The sequence below is a fragment of the Monodon monoceros genome, unplaced genomic scaffold (genome assembly GCF_005190385.1).
Source record: "Monodon monoceros isolate NGI ecotype Baffin Bay Population unplaced genomic scaffold, NGI_Narwhal_1 Super_Scaffold_6, whole genome shotgun sequence".
NCBI classification, from domain to species: Eukaryota; Metazoa; Chordata; class Mammalia; order Artiodactyla; family Monodontidae; genus Monodon; species Monodon monoceros.
The window spans coordinates 5,336,141-5,356,729 of record NW_021703783.1 but is presented as its reverse complement, the minus strand read 5'-3'; the positions used below and the strand labels follow the sequence as shown (position 1 = coordinate 5,356,729).

The window sequence follows — 20,589 nt, the reverse complement described above, 5'->3', positions numbered from 1 at the left end:
GCATCACTGTCTTCGTCTCTCAAGCGGGTGAAGTGATACCTGCACCCTAGTGTTCTCGTGACCGTCAGTGGGACGTGTATGCAGAGCACTCCGAGTGGTGCCTGGCCGTGATTCCCACCAGGAGCTGTGAGCTGCTCTCCGTCGTCGCGATGGTTCTCTGTGTCCCCATGACTCCCCCTCAGGGACTCTGTTGCCCTGTCCTCTGTTCCCAGTCTGACTTCTCTCCTTCACAGAGACCTCGGTCTGTGTGCAGAGCCCTCCTCAGTCACTGAGAACAGCGCAGGAAAAGGAGGGGCGCACCCCTTGTTTGGAGACCATCCCCAGGCCAAGGCCAGGGTCGGGAGGTGGGGTACCCACCCGACAAGGCCTCAAATCCCAGGGAGAAAAGATACAGATCCGTGTATCACGGTGTAGCTAGTAGCTATCATAGCACCAACTGAAACAAATGTAGCTTTAAGTAACCATACGTTCAGCCAGCAGGTGGGTGTCTGTTTTGCTCAGCCCCGTGCTGTTCCCAGGTGAACAGAGGCAGGTATGAGCCGAAGAAGCGTTTGCGGTCCTGTTGCTACGCTGCAGACCCGAATGGCAGCCGACAGTCCGGTGCGGCAGGTAGTGGAGGGCGCCCAGGCCTTTACCAGGGGTGGTGTAGAAAGGTAGGGGTGGCCTCAGGGACTGTCACCCCCCCTCCTTTTCCAGGGCACCAGATCTAAGGGTGTTAGGAGTGCAGAGGAACGGGCGCCTGGGAGGCCGATCTTAGGGGACTCGGTCAGGAAAGGATGAGCTGGTCAGGAACGGAGGAGGACAGCACTGGAGGGTAGCGTGGGAGAGGGGACAGTTTGCAAAAGCTGGGGATGAAGAGGACAGCAAGGCGATGCCCTCGTCAGCAATGCAGGTGTGAGGTGTGTGCTGACAAGCGGTGCGAATAGATGTGGACAGATGGGCTGGGCCAGATACCCAAGGTCCCTGTATCCAGAGGGAAGAATCTAGACAATAGGGACCCAGTGTAAGTTTGGGGGGGTGTGTTGGGATTCCCCCCTCTCCCTGCCCCTCTGCACTGCCCAAGTGCCATTGCTCTTCCAGACTCAGCTCAGATGCTCCGGCAGCTGGCACCCTCTCTCCTGCATGCCCACAGCCTTTTATCTGTGTCATTCTTAAGGCCCTGATCACATTATACCTTGTACTGTAGTTACGTAAAATCCCTTCTCACAGACTAAACAACTTGAGAGCAAAATCCACGTCAGATTTACCTAGTCTTCCTCACGATGTCTGGAACATTGTTTTGTATATTGCGGGTACCTCAGGTCTGGTTTTTTTGTTTTTTGGGGTTTTTTTGATAGGGAATTCGTTCAAGCTTGCTTAAATAATAAGAGATTATAAGAAAGTAAGAAGCAAGCTCGTGGATGCAGGAAATTAAGTATAGCCAGGCCCCTAGGCAACTGGAGCGGAAGGAGGAATCAGAAACCGCTCTCCTTCTTTCACGTGCTGCATGGTTTGTCCCGTTTCTGCTTCTCTTTGTGTCTCTTAGTTTCAGTTTTCAAAAGAGAGAATCCGATTGGCCTATGAGTGGGCTCTGGATCAGGTGTCCAATCCTGGCATAAGAAGCCATGCCTGTGGAGCAGAGGGGGCTGGTTCTTTCCGGAGCATGTTGGGCTGCCCTTCAAGGGCTGTGGTTGGAGAAGGCAGGCTAACCAATGTGTCGGGACGGTAGGCATTCAACGAGTATTTGCTAAACAAATGGAAGAATGAGTGAATGGCACTTCGGGGAGATGAGTCTTCCAGCGGCATGGGGGAGGGGGGGGGGGGGACACTGAGACCCTGGACTCAGGTAGAACTACTCGGGGATGTTACACAACCTCAGAACGAGGTGATTTGGGCCCAGAGAAGGGAAGTTGTGCTGGGGACGGAAAGATGGAGAAAAAAGCGAGCGTGCTGAGAAAGTTGCAGGAAGAGGGAACGTATAGGGAAGACGAGGTGTGTCATAGAAGACGACAAACCATCAAACCCTTCCATTCTTACTTCCTTTATCCTTCCGTTCTTCCTTCATTTATTGAGATCCGTGTTTACCCTTTTCTTATAACCTAGAACTAGGGAAAAGGGTTGTGTGTGTGTGTGTGTGTGTGTGTGTGTGTGTGTGTGTGTGTGTCTCCCTTTAAATATATCTCTTGGGCTCTCCTGGATGTGGAGTATTTTGAGTTGTCCCAGCTAGAAGTTGGGGTTGGGGAAGGGAATCGATGCTTTAAAGAAAGTCCCTAAATTTGAAATTTATAAGTTTATCCTCCCTTGGGGAACCCTGAGGGTGCTCAGAATTAATAGAATTTTTTTCCTTTCTTTTTAAGCTACCATGTTTCTCGAAAACTGGAAGAGATTACAGATGCGACTGGGCTACTTCTGGGATCTGACTGGCATAGAAGAGGAAGAAGTGAGTTCTCTTTGGGTCTTTGCTTTGCTTTGCCCCTGGAAATAGATTGTCTTGAGTGAAATAACCGCTTACATTTGCTATCACGGCAGCCAAGTCACCTGCCGAGTCTCGCTGTGGCCCCTTTCCTAGCTTGGCTCCGTGGGCCAAGCCAGGGTTGATGGGCACTGAGGCCAAGAGTTGAAATCCTCTCTCTTCTCTTGAGCTGTAAGACTTTGGACCTGACGGGTAGCCAGATGTCCTTGTGACCCTCTCTGGGAAAAAATGGCATGAGAAGCAAGCCTCGTGGTGACCTCGAGGTTTAACTCAACGTTCTTCCACCTCCCGTCCTGTTGGTGCTCGAGAGCGTGAAGCCAGAGAACGTGACCCAGAGCACGGACGTGTCTGGGTGCTTCTGTGAGCCTGCTGAGGGTCAAGGGGAGGCATGGGTGCTAGGTCTCAGTTGCCCTGATGCATATGGAGGAAGAAAGAACCACTGATCCAGTACCCTGTCAGCCAGGAGAGCATGTGTGAGACAGGAGTGTGAGCTAAGGGAAAGGGTAGGTTCTTCCAGAGTCTAGTTGTATGGACAGATGATTTTAAAGGATGAAACAAATTGACCTTCCCTCGGGGCTCCTTTGAGAACTAGGGCCCCCTTTGATGTCGGCGAGTTGACGATGACCAGTGTGGGCCTGGTTGCTCACGGTTATCTTCTCCCGTGCGCTGCCATTGCCTGAACAGCAAACGTGAATATCGGGTAGGGGCTCCCGATGCCGTGGGCAGTGTCGGTGAGATGCTGAAGACAGTGTCCAGAGCACCAGGAGGTGCCCCCATTGCCTAAGTACCATGTGCGTAGGCTGGCTGAGAGCATATGACAGCTGTGCGGGGAGCAGACTTTTTCTGTATTCTCCCTCATTCATTGATGTGCCTCTCCTTGGACTCGGGACCTCTGGCTTTGTGACCCTGATGCTTTGTGACCAAGCTAGTGAAATCCCCAGTTTAGTCCTGTTCTCAAGGCCGTGTGGCTCCCTTGTCTGTGATGTGACATCCTCTCCTCTCCTTAAAGCTCCAAGTCGTCAGCTTGCCTTTGAGCAGGTGGGCATTCCATGACCATGGATTGAGTTCACACATTCGCTCCATCCCAGTCCTGTGCGTTAAGCAGATAGCCGGAGGCTCACAGCATCACGGATTCCGTGGCCAATGAGAGGATCTACATAGGAATTGTGACTTCAGAGACGATACACATTAGTTGGGAAGATAAGCAACAGAGAACAATAAAGGCAATTGCATTTCTTGGGGAAAGATGGCCAAAGTAGTGCTTCCAGTCGAAAGAGCTGTCGAAGTCGGACTGTGTGGGTGATTTTGTCCTATTGGTTCGATTTGATTCTGAGGAGAAAGAGAGAGAGGAGAGAGCTGTGGCCGGGTGTGGGAAGGTGGTGGGCGCACAGGTCCTCCTCTCCTACAGCAGGGCCTAGGAGGTCTCGAGGGAAGAGAAGCAGCAGCAGCCTGGCATCCACGCCTGTGTGGGGGCAGAAACAAGCCAAGTGTGTCTTCTGAGTAGCGCTGAGGAGGCCAGCAGGTCTGCCTGTGAAAGAGGAAGTGTAAACACACTCACACAGAGAAAGGCATCCGTTATGACTCAGTGCCCTTGACGTCTCAGTCCCTGGCAGCAGTGGGATGCTCAGCCATTCTGGTTTCTGCAGCCAGGTTTCCTGTTTAACCCGATGAGCCATGGTCACTTCCTGGGAGGGGCGTGATTTCAGTAACTCCTGCGCAGGCTGAGAGAGAGGCCTGGCCAAGCCTGGGTTCACCCCTGGCGCAAAGAGCTGGTCCTGACGGGCTCTCTGTGTGAGGTTACTGGGGGCGGGTCAGTTCTGCAGCATCGAGGATGCGGCCCCCCGGGTGCAAGCCCAGGGCCAGGCATGGTTGAGAGGAGGGAGGGCAGCTGTGTCTTTCCTTCCATGTATTTAGATTTTGGACTCAGGTATTAAGCACGCTTTGAAGTTGAGTTAAGTCTGAACGTGCACATCAGGCACCTCCTATGGACCAGGTTTTGGTTTGGGGCATGGAACTCCCTCAGGCACGGTCTCTGAGCATCTCCAAAGGGTTGCATTCAACTAAGGGGTTGTCTGGTCTCTGAATAATTAGAATACAACGGTGAGTTTGAGAGAAATTCCTTCCGGTCGAAAAACTGTTTTGTTTTTAAATCAGGGTTTTGAAGACTGGTTGAATTTTAATGAGCAGCAAAGGGAGGAATGGGTACCCACAGGAGGAAAGAGCCGACAGGAGCCTTGATGCAGGGAAGCTCAGGGTGTGGCTCAGAGTCAGCAGGATACCTGGAAGGTCTAGTTGGCTGCAGGGAACAGGGGTTGGGCTACAGTTGTGGGGGTGGGCAGAGCAACAAATGCAGGCTGGTGGCTAGGCCAGGGGGGGCCCCGACTGTATCTCCTCAGGTCATGGGACGGCAGGGAGAGCAGGACTGGAGGGCATCTGTGACTTGCCCTAGGCCTTAAATGAAGTGTTGTGGGCAGATTTAACCCACATCCAAACGGGGAGCAAGAGGATGCAGGCACGGCCTGGGCTTCGGGGAGGAGGTTGCAGGGGTCCTTGAAGGTCATGATGAGAGCTTTTTTTCTGTTTTAACCAGATGTTGTCTCCAGGTCTCAGGGATCCTGCCATGGCTGTAACCCTCAGACAGCTTCTACCCTGTGGTCTTCACTAGGAAGCAGCCCTTCGGGAGTTGGGGGGAGGGTGCTAACTCGCACAGAGACCAGAGCCACCCACCCTCTGTCCCTCCCGCCTGGGGTGCGCACACCACGTGGGACGCCAAGGAAAGCAGCAGGGGCGGGGCTTAAAGCGCGGAGGAGGAGAAGGGGGCTGGAGAACCCACCTCCCGGGGCAGCAGCCCCTGGCCCCAGGGGCCTCTCTGTGGAACCGGCTGGGATGGCCCGAGAGACCCCTTTGAAGGCCGTCGAAGGAGGCCTGCCAGACCTCAGGAGTCTTCGCTCTGAGATGGGATGGCCTTGAGCTCAGTGGCCTCTCTTGCCCGATTCCCTGATGCACTCAGGCCCCGTGTGTCCCTGGGACCCCTCAGAGAGGGTGGTCTCAATGCAGATGTCCTCCCATCCCTCTCTCTCCCGCCCCTGTCTACCACGTCAGGCTTAGCTGCCCCGACAGCTTCCTGTCACGTAGGACGCAAGACCCCTTGCCTCCCCCCAGCGCGTGGTGGCGTGCTTCTCCTCCCAGACCTTCCAGCCTCCATTCTCTCAACGGGCCTGCATTCTCTCCTGGGCTCCTTCCAGGCTTTGCACCGGCTCCTCCCTCTGCCTGGAAGGCTCCAGTCTCCACCTGCCCTGACCTTTCTTAGCTTTTCCATCCCAACCAGAACATGACCCTCCTCTGGCTGGCCTTCCCTCAATCCCCATTCTGAAGCAGCCAGCCTGACATTTCTTCTGTTGCTCTCACCCCCACCTGCTGGTTTCTTATTTGTGGGTTTGTTGGCTTACTGTCACCTTCCTCCACTTGGAGATAAGCTCCTTGTTCGTAGCCTCAGAGCCTGAAGAAGAGCTCCCAAGAGCTCGGAACGCAGTAGATGCTTTGGTAACTCTTTGTTGGAGACATTTGTTGACTGCATCTCCGGGTTTACCTCTGTCGATCAGCGAAGGCTGGTCCTGTGCTGGCCTGGGGCCTTCTTTCAGGCCAGCTCCTGCGGGGAGCAACCGGGTGGAAGTAGCTTTGCAAAATATTTCCCAGAGCCTTGGCGGGAGGGGTTATGTATTTGTGATGATTCGGCATCAGACCCCATCCAGGGAGGCCGTGTTTAAGGCTGGGTGTATTGGAGCAGCCCTCACGGGGTCCAGATTCTGCTCTGGCCAGGCGCTCATTTGTCCAGGTCCCTGCCTTTGAGGAATCCTGTGACCTCACCCGATCTTCTTGGCTGCGAGCAACGCGATCCTTGTCTGACCTGCTTCGGTTGGAAAGCAGAGCAGCCTGACACTCTGCTTTGAGAGCCTCGGACTCCTGTCTGCGTGCCAAGAGCTCTCAGCTTGTTCTAAACAGATGAGGAGGGTCTGAGCTGGGGCCCAGAATGCAGTGAAGTGGGCCACAGCCACCGCCAGAGGGATGTGAGGACACTCCTCTACGTGACGTCACGTCTTCGGAAAGTCAGGGGCAGATCAGGAGCATCTTACAGTCAGCAGGGAAGGCCCCTCAGCTCCTTTGCCGAGGATGACAGGATAGACGCACTTCTCGCTTGAAGGGCTTTAGAATCCAGAGGATGGTACAAAAAGGCACGGCTTTAGTTCTATAGTTAAAATCTTCCATAGGAATAACATAGAAGAAACGCAACCAAATTTCAGAGGCCACAGCACATTTCTCAAAGTATTTCTGCAGGAGGTTAATTGTTGGAGGCGAAAGTTTTGTGGGACATGGTGGGTTGAAGAAGATTCAGCACGTGTCTTTACAGGAGAACTTCTCAGAGCTTTTATTAGGCTCCTTGTGACTCTCAGGTGACACAATGTATGGTATTTTCCATTCTGTTAGACCCTGGCATCCTTTTTTAGCTAAAACCCTCCTGACACACACATTAGGAAATGCTGCGTTGGAGGATGGGTGAAGGGGAGAGACAAAATGAAGTGAACTTCGCAAGCGTTGAGAGATTTCTGTGTTCTCCCCACGGTGCTAATTGCTGCGAGAAACAAAATAATGGAGACCAGGTAGTGGATTCTTATCTTAGGATAAAAAGATTCCCACATGCAAAACAACTAGGAAACAATAAAGGAAGATGACGTAATCAAGAACTACGTGTCATGTAAGCTATAAAACTCTAGAATATTTGAGAGGGGGAGACTCCACCAGCTGTGTTTCAGCAGGCAGAGAAGGTCCCACCTCCGAGGGTGGGACTGCACTGTGGAGCCCGGGTGGTAATGGAGAGCCTTCAGAACTCTGGAATGGCTCCTCCTCTGTTATACTGGTTAGTCTTTTTTTTTTTTTTTTTTTGCGGTACGTGGGCCTCTCGCTGTCGTGGCCTCTCCCGTTGCGGAGCACAGGCTCCAGACGCGCAGGCTCAGCGGCCATGGCTCACGGGCCCAGCCGCTCTGCGGCATGTGGGATCCTCCCGGACCGGGGCACGAACCCGTGTCCCGTGCATCGGCAGGCAGACTCTCAACCACTGCGCCACCAGGGAAGCCCTGTAGTGGTTATTCTTATTAGTCACGTGCACAGTTTCTCCTCTCCAGCATCATGGCATGTCTCGGGAAAGCCAGAGACAGGTCAGGAGTCCAGCTTGTTGGCTTTCAGAATCTCTGAGGCCTGAGCAGTGATGAGGGAGTGTGTGTTCTCTGTGTCTGCTGGGAGCCAGCTCCGGAATCCCTGCCTGGGAGTTCTCGGTAAATGATGCAGGAGGCCGGCTGTACGCTGTTAATTCTCTTTGAAGTAAGTCATGCGTCTTCCTGCCGCAGCGTCTGCATTGATGGGGCCGTGGTCTTTCTGATCACCCAGGCACTCGTTCCCATGCCTGGTGACTCACCATCCAGGTTTGTATTGCTGCGTGTCCCTGTGCTGTCTCCTGAGCATCAGTGTGCTTGCCAGTGAGTTACTCACCAAGGCTGAATAGCAAACAGGTCCAGGCAAGTGAGTTTTAAGATTCCCTGTGGGCACCTTCAACTGTGATGTTTACTGGCGGCCGTTTTTGGCTTGCAGAAGAATGGCGCAGGGAAGACGTTTGGTCCTGGCCCTGACTCCCGGCTGGGGGGGCACATCTGTTTCTCCAGCTGGGATTTGGCTCATTGCAACTTAAAGTTGAGGCCTGAGGATAGATAGTGGGATGACCAGAGGTAGCCCCCGGGCCTTTGGGCAAACTGCTGTGTGCAGCACGGGGCTCCTTTTTGTATCAGCTCCTCGTTAATGCTTCGTCTCTCCTTTCTCAACCCTGGCGCCACCCCCAGGAACGTGCTCAGGTTTGGTTTCCAGTGTGGTAACAAGTGGTGTGTGTCCCCCTCTCCCGCCACAGTGTGTCCCTGGTCTTGACGCCTCGTGGTTGTGTGTAGTGTGGCAGCCCTTGTCCCATAGCATCTGACCCCGTGACCTGACTTCCTGTCCTCGTGGTGTCTGGCCATACCCCGCGGGCCAAGGTGGCCCTCCGCCTGTTTACTAACCACTCTGTGTCTCTGGCTTTTAGGAGCGCCCCCGGCCTGAGTATGAAGCCAGAGTTCGGGAGAAGATGCTGAGGGAGAGCGACAAGTCTCTGGTCCAGAAGTTGGGAACCGGTGGGACTGAGGACGCGGTAAGATGCTGGCACCTGGTGCTTGCTTTCCTTTTTTTTTTTTTCTTAAGATCCTATTGTCATTTCACTGGGAATGCCTTCGCGGATGGAGACTGGGCTGTGAGAAGGGCCGACAGCGGTGGGACAGGGCGGAAAGAGAGCATGACGTCTCTCCGTGTCCCGTGGGCAGAGGTTGTGGGGAACAGGCCCCTCCCATGACTTGATTTCTCTCTCCTTCCCGGGTGGTAATGTCTGGATGAAATGGGAGAGCAGGTCGGGAAAGAAAGAAACCGTTTCAGACCTGGGTCCTCTGGACTCTTGTCACCTCCACGTCGCATAGCAGTAGCAACGACCACCAGACCAACCAGCGCAATGACAGCGAACCTTTATTCAGTCCTTGCTGCGGGCCAGGCACCGTTCTCAGCGCGCTGTATCGTTTCACTCTCGAAATAAATTGATGAGCCTGGAGCAATTTTTCTGTAAATGAAAACTAATGAAGAAAGGTATGTCCGCAGCTTAAGTCGTTGGCCAGAGGTCACCCAGACGGTGAATGGTGGGTGGATCTGGGATTCCAACCCAGGTGAGTCTCTGACAGCCTGGGCATCTAACCGCTATGCAAGGATACATCGAGAAATGGCCCTTAGGGCTGGCAGAGGCATACCCATGCCTGTATGTGCCTGAGCTGCTCGTACACTCTTCCTCACATTTCATTTTCTCTGGATGGGCCTCCAAAGTACGGAGGTGATTGTGAGTCGTATTTCTGAGTTTTATGGTGGCATTCAGACATGGAAACAGAGCTTCAGGATCTGTGCTGTGATCTGTAAATACTCGCAGTGCCTGTGAGGTGGGGGGCTCCTCTTTGGCACCGCCGGTCTCCTCTGAGTGCCACCCTTTTTTGAAACCAAGAGTGTGTGTGTGTGTGTGTGTGTGTTGATGTCTTTCCTAATCTGGTTCCTGAAAAAATTCAACGAGATCGACAATCTGTTGTTTTTACACGTGTCTTTTCTCCATCTTGGATTCGAATTAAAATTTCATTTAATTTTACATTCTTTAAGTTGGAGCCATTCATGTTAACATGCAAATTTATTCAAGCACCAATACGGAGAATGTGGTGTTTTTAAGCCCAGAATACTAGCTGTCTCTCTTTCTTTCTTTCTGTCTTTTTTTTTTTCCTTTAAGAAAGCAGGACTTAGAAGAGAAAGGGGGTGGCTGTCTAAGTTATTATTTCCCTAGAAAAAAGTAAGTCCAAGACCGCCAATTATTTGAGGAAAAAAAATGAATTCATTCTTAGGAAAGAGTAACCATCACCGTCACCCTCATCAGAAAGCAAACATATCGTGTCCTGTCGGGTTTGGCAACCCCACGCAACCTTCTTTCTCCACCCCAGGGCAATACACAATGGATACTTTTATGGAAATCACATGTGACTTTTAATGACCACTGCCTCAGTTAATTTTAATTCCATAGACGGGAATGCCGAGGAGCTGGAATTGCGTACACTGAGGCTGTGGTTCTGATATAAACACTGCTTGGATATATTATATGCACGATAGGTCAGATAACTTTCAGGGACCATGAATAATTGAAAAACATCTGAATGCGTTGTGAATGATACATATGTTTACGTGTTAGCATTCAACATCTATTTTCATTACACTGTGGAGAATGTAAAGCTCAAAGCATCTAATGCCTTACAGGCACTGGGGGGAAAATGACCTTCCCAAATGAGCAGCGTAGGTTAAAAATGGCCTGGAATTTGATTGTCAGCGTCCTTCTTGTGTTCCCTCCATTCTGTTAATACTGGAAATGCTTGTGTTCTTGCTGTAAATCTAGCCAAGGGTGGGAGATGAAGGGAGGAGCACATGTTGCTGTCTGATGGGAGGGATGCTTCTCTTGCCTACTGGAAGAGTTGAGGTCAACGCCCATGGCAAGACAGGGCTCTAGGGTGGGATATTTAGGAAAGACACATTCTTCCGGGAAACAGACAAGGACCAAGAATCAAAGTCTAGATGACAGTCTTGGATGTGCTTCTTTCATCCCAGAGGCTCACTTTGGTTCTGCCTTCTTTGTAACCCTGAGGCTTCATGTCCCATCTCTCTTTATATTCCTTCCTCTTGAATGATAAAAGCTACCATTTATCGAGGCCCGGATGGTAGAGAAAATTACCAAAGACCACATAGCTAGTGGTGGGAGAGCCAGCAGTCATACGCAGCTCCACCTCATCCCCAAGGCCCATTGCTTCTCAAAAAAATTATTTTAAAGGTATCAAGTTCATGTTTTCTTTTTATTTACTTATTTTTAAAATTTTTTAATGTTTTTTGCGGTACGCGGGCCTCTCACTGTTATGGCCTCTCCCGTTGTGGAGCACAGGCTCTGGACGCGCAGGCTCAGCGGCCATGGCTCACGGGCCCGGCCGCTCCGCGGCATGTGGGATCCTCCCGGACCGGGGCTCGAACCCGCGTCCCCTGCATCGGCAGGCGGACTCTCAACCACTGCGCCACCAGGGAAGCCCATCAAGTTCATTTTATAAAACTTCTTTGTAAGTGATTTAATTCTCAGACCATAACATTCACCCATTTAAATGATACAATTCGATGGTTTTTAGTATATTCACAGTGTTGTGCTGTCATTCCCACAATCTAAGTTTAAAATATTTTTTATCATCTTAGAAAGAAACTCTATACCCTGGGAGGCAAGTAATCTATTAATACGTTCTGTTTCAATAGGTTTGCCTCTTCTGGACTTCCGTGTAAATGAAATCATGCAAAATGTCGTATTTCTCCTCTTTCACTTAGCAAAATGTTTTCATGATTCATCCATGTTGTAGCTCTGTCTGATCTTCATTCTTTTTTATTGCCAAATAATATTCCATATTTTGGATACACCCAATTTTATTTGTACGTTCATCAGTTGATGGACAGTTGGATGGCTTTCACTTTTCGGCTATTATGAACAATGCTGCTGTGAACATTTGTGTACCGGGTTTTGGGTACATGTATGTTTTCACATCTTTTGGAAATATGCATAAGAGTAGAATTACTGGGTCATACGGAAACTCTGTGTTTAACATTTTGAAGGACTGCTGTAATATTTTTCAAAGGGGCTTCACCATTTTGCATGCCAACCAGCACTGCATGAGGGCTCATAATTTCTCCACATCCTCACCAACACTTGTTATCTGTCTTTTTTATTTTATCCATCCTTGTTGCGTGCAGTGGTATTTCATTGGGGTTTGAATTAGCATTTCCCTAAAGGATGTTGAACATCCTTTCGTGTGCTTGTTGGCAGATTTTATGGCTTCTTTGGAAAAATGTCTATTCAAATCCTTTGCTCTTTTTTTTTTTTTTTTTTTTTTTTTTTTGCGGTACACGGGCCTCTCACTGCTGCGGCCTCTCCCGTTGTGGAGCACAGGCTCCGGACGCGCAGGCTCAGCGGCCGTGGCTCACGGGCCCAGCCGCTCCGCGCGCATGTGGGATCCTCCCGCATCGGCAGGCGGACTCTCAACCACTGCGCCACCAGGGAAGCCCCCACAAAAGTTTTTTGATGTAGTTCAATTTATCTGTTTTTCCTGTTGTCATTTGTGCTTTTGTGTCATATCTAAGAAACTACTGCCTAATCCAGTGTCATAGAGATATACCGTCAGGGTTTCTTCTAAGAATTTTACAATGTTAGCTCTTACATTTAGGTCTATGATCCATTTTGAGTTAATTTTTGTGTATGATATAAGTAAGAGGTCCAAATTCATCTTTTGTCTGAATATTTAGTTCTTCCAGCCCCATTTGTTGAAAAGATTATTTTCTCCACTGAATTATCTTGTCAGCCTCATCAAAAATCAATTCACCATAAATGTAAGAGTTCATTTCTGGGCACTCAATTCTATTCCATTAATCTATATGTCTGGCCAATACCACATTGTCTTGATTAATTACTGCACCTGTGTAGTAAGTTTTGAAATTGGAATGTGACTGAATTTGTGCTTCTTTTCCAAAATTGTTTTGACAATTCTGGGTGTCTCGCATTTCCATATGAATTTTATGACCAGCTTGTCAATTTCTGCAAACAAAGCAAGATGGAATTGTTGATAGGGATTGAGCTGAATCTGTAGATTAATTCAGGCAGTAGCACCTTCGTAACAGTGGTAAGTCTTCTAATCTATGAACATGTTATATCTTTCCATTCTTTAGATCTTCTTTAATTTCTTTCAAAAATGTTTTATAGTTTCAGAGTACAGGTCTTGCACATCTTTTGTTAAATTTGTTCATAATTGTTTTATTCTTTTCCGTGGGATTGCAAATATAATTGTTTTCTTAATTCCACTTTTGGATTGTTCATTGCTAGTATATAGAAATATAGTTGATTTTTGTGTATTGATTTTATATCCCACAGCTTTGCTGGACTCATTTATTAATTTTGGTAGTCTTTAGTGGATTCTTTAGGGTTTTGTCTATTTATAAGATCATGTCACCTTGAAGAGAGATAGTTTCACTTCTTCGTTTCCCAGCCTGGTTGCATTTTTCTCTCTCTCTCTCCATCCTCCGCCCCTTCCCCCTTTTCTTCCCAGGTGCCCTGACTAGAATCTCTTGTACAATGTTGAATAGAAGTGATGAGAATTGACTTCCTTGCCTTGTTCTTGGTCTTAGCCTTTCACCATTAATTATGATGTTAGCTAGCTGCGACCTATCGCTCTTTAACTCTCTCTGTAAGGCTCCCCTAAGGAGAATTCACGACATATCACCAGGTGGCCAAGCCCATCTCAGGTCTCTCCCGTTTCAGCTGTCACGTGGGGAGATTGGATTGTAGCCTCTGCAGTTCTGAGAGTCGGTACTTTTCTTTGCTGATGTGAAAGAATCATGTTGGTCATTAGCCCATAACTTCGGGAGACAGGCAGTCTCTTATTTATTTTAGGTGGTGGTAATTTGGCCATTTTAATATCTACTGTTATGATTTTCAAGGGTGTGGGCACAGAGAGGTTAGTAAAATAGTGAGGTTAGAAGTAATATTTATGGAGTGCTCACTCTGTGTGGGTCTTTACAGGTTTTATTTCATTTAAGTCTCAAAACCATTATTATTCCAATTTTACATGTGAGGAAACTGAGGCTTATTTATCTAGAAAGAAGGAACTTGCTCAGTGCTTGTATATGGCCAGACGGTCTGACTCAAGAACAGTGATCATGATCTCTATGCTTCTCTGCGATTAGAGTGTTTGCCCCTCAACAGATCCTCAGACACCTGTGAAGAATCATGGGTTGGCTTTCTTCCTTATTCTAAAGGCAGGAAGGAACGTGGTATTTGTTGGAAAGAAGGGTACGAGACAACCAGCGACCCTACATTTTCTTTAGTGGTTTTGTGTAAACTGTGGTGGGCTGACGCTGTATTTCCACCAAGGACACCAGTGAGTAGAATTAGCTCAGTTTCCAGCAAAAGGTTCAACAGACAGTAGGGAGCACTGGGGACGATAAACACAGAGATATATTGTGTTTCCAGGGAAGAACATGGAGCTGGAACGTCTAATAAGAGAATAGGCTGGTTTTAGTTATTTATTTATTTTTCTCCTGGATTAGTTGGAATCTTTTCTGGAATAGTTTATCCTGGACAGATTTGCAGTTTTCCTCAAGTTTCCCTCCAGGGCAAGATTTTTCTCTGTTCATACAAGATGAGAAAGCTCTGAGTTGGCAACAGCTGGCAAGGTGCTGTGGCTGGTGGGATTGGGGGGCGGTCCTGATCTCTGCCTCTCACCCCTCTGACCCTTCTCATCCCAGAAGTAACTCCTTTCCTTTAATATAATTCGTGCCAGTGAGGATGTCATCAGAAAACAGAGCTCCTGCCCCAGAGTTCAAAAGAGGTAAAAGAATCTGAAGAACTAATTATAAAGCTGTTAGGATTGGGGAAATCAAGGCAGACAGGCTGGTGAGGCGAAGCCAAGATTAACATCAGGAGGGGGCCGCTCCCACTCTTAGGAAGGACCAGGAGTGAGGTGGTATCACCAGAACCCGGTGGGTGCCGGTGCCCTGCAGGAGGTGCAGCTCCTTCTGGAGATGCCGTCTGAAGCAGGTAGAGGGGGTGGAGGAGAAACACCCTGAATTTCCGCCTCCTGCCTTTGAGTCGAACGCCAGTGCCCCACGTTCGCCAAATCTAACCACAAGTCAGTTGATGAATCACTCGGGGAAATACGGTTTTTAGGCTTCAGCACCTGGCAGAGGAAAGGAACAGTGGGGCGGAGCTCCAAGGGGCAGTGGCAAAGGACTGGCACAAAGGTCCAGTCATGAGTCAGCATCACTTTGGGACCTGTTAGCCACTGATCGATCACTTACGCCAGGTCCTCCCACTGGGGAGTTGAGAGGCTGTTGGAGGATAAAAATGTGGCAGAAAGCACAAGAATGCTGCCCACTGGCACGAGGAAGGGACACAGGAATGGTCAGGGACTCTGACCGGTCCCAGGCTGTTGAGGACGTTCATGTGAGTGGGGTGGGTGTCCTCTGGTGTGGGCACGTGGGAGGGTGCCTCTGTGTGTGTGTGTGTGTGTGTGTGTGTGTGTGTGTGTGATGGTGCCATCGGAGTGACACAGGTGGGCTTAGATACCTGAAGGCTTCAGTGAGGAGGGCAACCGTATTTTTGTGTCAAGGAGCAGGGAGCACGTGACAAGCTGGGAGATGGCACCGGTGGGTCCTGAGAGAGTCTTCTACAAAACCTGTCACTAAAGGGACTGTAAAACGAAATCCCACTGAACTAGTCCCAGGAGCTTACCTCCCGGGACTTGCCGTTTATCCAGGGTGGGCCTGGAGCTGCCTGCAATGCTGCATTTAATGAACGTTTTATGGGGAACAGTCGCCAAGAGGAGGCCCGTGGATGGACGGGTGTTAACTCACTGCTCAGCGCACCACCCTGGGGACAATTATTTCCAAACAAAAGTCATCTAAAGTTAAAGCATTGAAACATTTACGACACATGCCAAATGGACATGTGGAATAAATTATGCATCGTTGAGGGCCTTTGCTGGGAGGCCGGACGACAGCAGGAGGAGGATGGGGGCCGTCACAGCTGGGGAGCAGGGCTCAGGGTTCCCGTCTGGGGGACCGAGGGGCGTTTTTCAGAATGTTCTGTGGAACAGAGTTCCCTGCGGCCCTCCTTTGGAGGCACTCGAAACCTAATGACCATTGGAGGGTCAAAAAAAAAAAGAAATAATGATTCTCCATAGTTCTCTCAGACTCTTCTTAGGGATGAAGAAGGTTCCTCGTTGGCAAAGGGAAACCCTGGGAACAGAAAGGGACTCAGTTGGTTGGAGCATCACATAGCGAGGAGCTGAGGGAAAGCTGGACCCTGGGCCCGTTTCTGGAAATGTTGATTTGCATCAGAGCCCACGGCCTCTCCTCCTGTTCGTTCTCTGCTGTTCCGTGGGCTCTCAGCGTGAAGGCTGAGCTCTGCACCTTGGGGCCGGTCTGGGTCTCCATCCTCACCCACAGTCCTCGGGAGCTGACGGAATAACCGGTGGGAAGGAGGCCAAAGGGCAGCCAAGGAAGCTGGGCCCGGGGCTCTCAGACCAGCCCCTGGATGGGCAAGCACTGACCGAGGCCTGGTCAGCTCTGAAACCCTGCCATTGATGCCGCTTACCCCGAACTTCTCATGTTTGCTAAGAGGGACAGTGAAACAGGTCACTCTGTACAGTGTAGCTCCCTGGGTGGAGCACAGCTTACAAAGTAGACCTGCTATTGAAGGCCGCCCCCAGCAATTTTATGTACTTTCTTTTTTATTAATGTAATTTAATTTTATTGATTTATTGATTGATTATTAATTTTTATTCATTGTTTCCAGTTCTGGCTCCTCCGTTTCTGTCTGTCTGTCTCTCCGGCTCTCACTCTGCCATCTCTCAGGGAGTGGCCCCCCTTCGCACCCATGGTTCCCTCCTCCCCCTCCCCGGGGCATCCTCACCCAGGGAAATGGGTCAGTGAACCAAGGAGCAGAGAAGTGGACGTGGCCGGGGACTGGTGAGTCACCCGTTTGACTGCAAAATGGGAGGCATCGTCTTAGGAGGAGCTGAGGACTTGAATTGGGAATTTCAGGGCTCGGCCTCCCTCTCCCTCACTGCGGGGGTCCGGCCCCAGGCAGGCGGGGACGTGTGGACCTTGCCAGTTGCCTCCGGGCAGCAGCTCCAGAGCGGCCAAGGGACAGAGGCCTGTCTGCCACAGCAGTAAACGAGATGGGAGTGGAGCAAGCGGAGTCCCCGGGAAGCCCCCGGGACGCTGGCTGCCACCCCGGGAATCAGTGTGGAAGGAAGTGAGGAAGGATGGAAGTTTCCTAAGAAGGAGCCTCTCTGCACAGAATTTAGCACTGGCAGAAGTGGGGTTGAAGGCTGAGTCGGTGTGTGGGTACGTTAACATTGCAGGGGTTTTACTTATCACCATATAAATTATACATGAGAACATTCTTCTCAAGAGAAATCCCACATTACAGATAAAACACAAGTCTCCCTGGACTGCATCTCTCCCAGTGTTAAGTGTCCCCCTAGAGAGAGCTACAGTTAGCTTGTATCTTTCCAGACCTTTCCTTATGCACTTTTATTCTTGTATGAACCTGTGTTTGCTTTGGTTATGGGTTTCTTTACACACACACACACGCGCACATTCAGGAGAGAGCCATGAACAAATGGTCTCATTATGTCAAGGAAGTTTCTTAAGTGAGGAAGACTGTTTCCCAAACTTTGCCCCCCCGGGGCACCCCAGCGTGCCACAGGGAACTCACAAAAGTCATGGCGTTTTTAAACACCTTTGAGGGCAGTCCAGCAGTACCTGGCATCTGTCAGACACTGCAGGAGCCGCTACCCCAGCAGGGACCGCGTTAAAACGCAAGACATGCCCACCAGCATCACCGCGTCTTAGAGAAGCCGAGTTTCCTGTGGCAGCAGCACAGCTTCTGCACAGTTATTGTGAAACAGAGGATGCAAATGTCAGGTCCAAAGGGATTCCCGGGAGGGAGGAGCCGGATCGTGTCCTGCAAGTGGACACATCCTTTTAGTGAGGAATTAGGGTGAAGAATGAAATAAAAGATCAGTTTTTCTTTCAATTTCTGTGTATTTTTTCCTAAATGGCTACTAGGCTATCTGGGCATGAATACTTATTAAGTTATTTGGACTTAACTCCTCCCTAAGTGGAACCTTTAAGTCTTTTTTTTTTGCAGCCGAGGGCAATTGTGTAAACATGACGGAGCTGTTAAGGGTACAGGGAACTGAAAACGTTTGGGGACTCCTGCTGGGTAAAAGCTTTCTGTCCATAGAGGCTTAAGAGTGAAGGAGACGGCCAAGGGCAGAGAAGTTTAAAAAGATACATAGAGAGTTTCAAAGAAGCAGAAATTTACTTGGGGGCAACACTGTGGCAAAGTGTGTGCAGAGGAAGTGCCGGGTGGGCTAGCTCCTTGCACACTGGCTCCTGGGCTTCTCACCCACTCCTCTCGTGGGCCTCGGAGGGGATCTGCCCCAGCATCTTCTCCCTCTGTCTCTGACTATTTCTCTCTCTTTCTCTCTGCCTGTGTGTGTATACGTGTGTGTGTGTGTGTGTGTGTGTGTGTGTGTGTATGTGTGTTAGGAGGGGACTGACGGTTCTGATTATGGACATCCTTTAAAATCCATGAGATTTAAAAATAAACCCGACAACTCCTTATCCAGAAGACTTTGCTTGACTTACAATCTCCGGGTGACTCCGGCTTCACAGAGAAGGATGCCAGAGGAGCGTAGAACGTGCCCATAAACATCTCCCTTTGTGGAGCCTGTGAATTATCCATTCCAAGGAGAGACTTCGCAGGTGGCCCAGGCCATCAGATGGCGGGGGCCCGGGGGCTCTGGCCCTCTTCAACTGACAGCCCATTCTCAGCAGCAGAAGTCCTGGCTAAAATAAGACTTTGTCCTTTGCTCAGTGTGTACATTTCTACCGGCCTGCGTCTATATTAAGACGTTACAAATAAGGAGAGTCCCAAGACCTGGGTTATGGAGGAGAAGCTGGGGGCAGACAGGCAGCCTGGGAAATGAGAGCGCAGTGGGACGGTGGGGGGCCGGGCGGAGCAGCGGGTCTGCCTCCGAGCTAAGGCTGGGCAAAGTCACCATGGTATTTCAGACCAGACCCTCATGGAAAACACAAGGCCCAAATATGTGCAAGGATGGGGAGTGTTGGAAGAGCCAAGTGGCTCACAGAGGCCAGCACATAGCATTGGGATGTGTGATGTTTGCCACGATTGACTCGCAGTTTGGACTTTTCTTTTTTCGTCTAAATGATTTTTCCATATACGGCCTGAAGCGCGTAAATTAAATCTGTCTTTTGCTGCTCGGGCCAAGGTCATTATTTCATGTCCCTAGAATTCACTGAAGCACACACGAGCCTGTCAGGGTCCTTTGCTCTCTTGCCCTTCGTGTGCCAGAAAAATTAAAGTGTTGGTTTAAAAAATTCCTCCAGGGTCAAAAGGTGTCTGACTCCGTGTGAGTCTTTGACATGACGTCCAGAAAGGAGCTTTCAAAGAAAACAGGTGGGACGGCTCTTTTGTGGATGGAGAGGCTTCCAGACTATGCCCTTTTAGCACTGATCTCCTGAGCTAGTGAGGTCGCAGGGGCCTCCGTCTCCGAACACCACTGAGGCCTGGCAGCCAGGCTCCAGCTGGTGAGCAAGGGTGTCTGCACAGCACCTGCCCCATCGCCCAGTGGACGCAGTGTTCTTGTAGACATTGCTTTCTCAACTTTCACGAAGAATAAGGAACTAGGAAGAAAAGAAAAAAAGGTCCTTACTTTAGGTTGCTTCAGGTGCAGAACCTGAGTCAGTGATGCACGTGCAAAATTGATTCGGGAGGGGGAAACCCCGACAGTGGAGTGGGACAGTGACGGAGAAGAGAAGGCTGCGAACAAAGGGCACATCGTCAGTCATGTTACCGGCGTGGGCAGCTGGTTCATCATTTCACTGAGAAATTCTGGGAGCTGACCTAGAACATGCACGTCACAGTTCTACTGCCTGAGGGATGAGAAGCTGGGTGTATGTTAGTTCCACCAGTCACCACTGAAGGAGGCTCCAAGTGGTGTGTGTGTGTGTGTGTGTGTGTGTGTGTGTGTGTGTGAATTCCCCTGCACTTCTGGCCTGCTTTGAACATGCACGTGAGCAGAAAAGGCTCAGGCCGCCAAAAAAGTCTTCAGGCAAAGCGATCCAGAGGCTGCCAGTTGGAAGTGGGACCTCTCCACTCTATGGTAAGGCTCATGGAACTTTGGGGCTGACACCGGCAGTATCAGGATCCTAGGTCCTAAAGTGCTTCTGTTAAGATCTAGCCAGAAAGTCAGAAGCCCAGGAGTTCAGCAGAGGGCATTTCGTACAGGGAAAGTTAATTCAAAAGGTGTCAGGATTGCCAACAAGCTGAACAGGGGTGGTGAAGCAACACAGAGGTCAGTAGCGGCTGGGGCTGGGAAGCCAGGGCGGGAGATGGTGTCCCCAGAGCCCAGGGCCAGGGCCACCTGGTGGGAATGGAGCCCTGGTCGAAGCTGTGTGCTAAGAGATGCCAGCCAGGGAAGGGCAGGCCACAGCGGGCACCGGAAGGATGGAGGAGGTGCAGCCACGACATGAAGCAGATGGACAGACAGGGGGAATACTCTGGATTCTCCTTTCCATCCACCTGCCAGTCTCCCTCCAGTACCTCCCCGAACTGAATCTGGCCGGAAGCCAGTTGGCCAGGGAGTCTGGGAAATGTGTCTTCAGGGACCACCGCTCCTACATTATGAGTCAGAGGAACGGGCAGATCTGAGAGGAAGCAGGCTAGGACTGGCACTGGTCACAACCCTGACATAATCCCATGCCTTCCTCTTCCAGTTCCACCCCTCTGTCTGCTCCATGACTCTGTTGGGTTTGTCACCCCCAAAGCAGAATCTGGGAATGTCTAAGGAGTTTGGAGGGACTCCATTTTGGGAAGGCATCGG

The 20,589-nt window shown here is 50.3% G+C and overlaps 1 protein-coding gene across 1 annotated transcript in view; it reads left to right on the top strand.

Annotated features, from left to right (window-relative positions):
- Positions 1–20,589, top strand: part of ANO2 (anoctamin 2) — a 313,668-nt gene that overhangs the window by 152,340 nt on the left and 140,739 nt on the right. The window contains exons 13-14 of the mRNA XM_029205263.1: positions 2,337–2,419; positions 8,574–8,678. Of these exons, the coding sequence (XP_029061096.1) occupies positions 2,337–2,419; positions 8,574–8,678 (188 nt within the window). The remainder of the gene's footprint in view (positions 1–2,336; positions 2,420–8,573; positions 8,679–20,589) is intronic.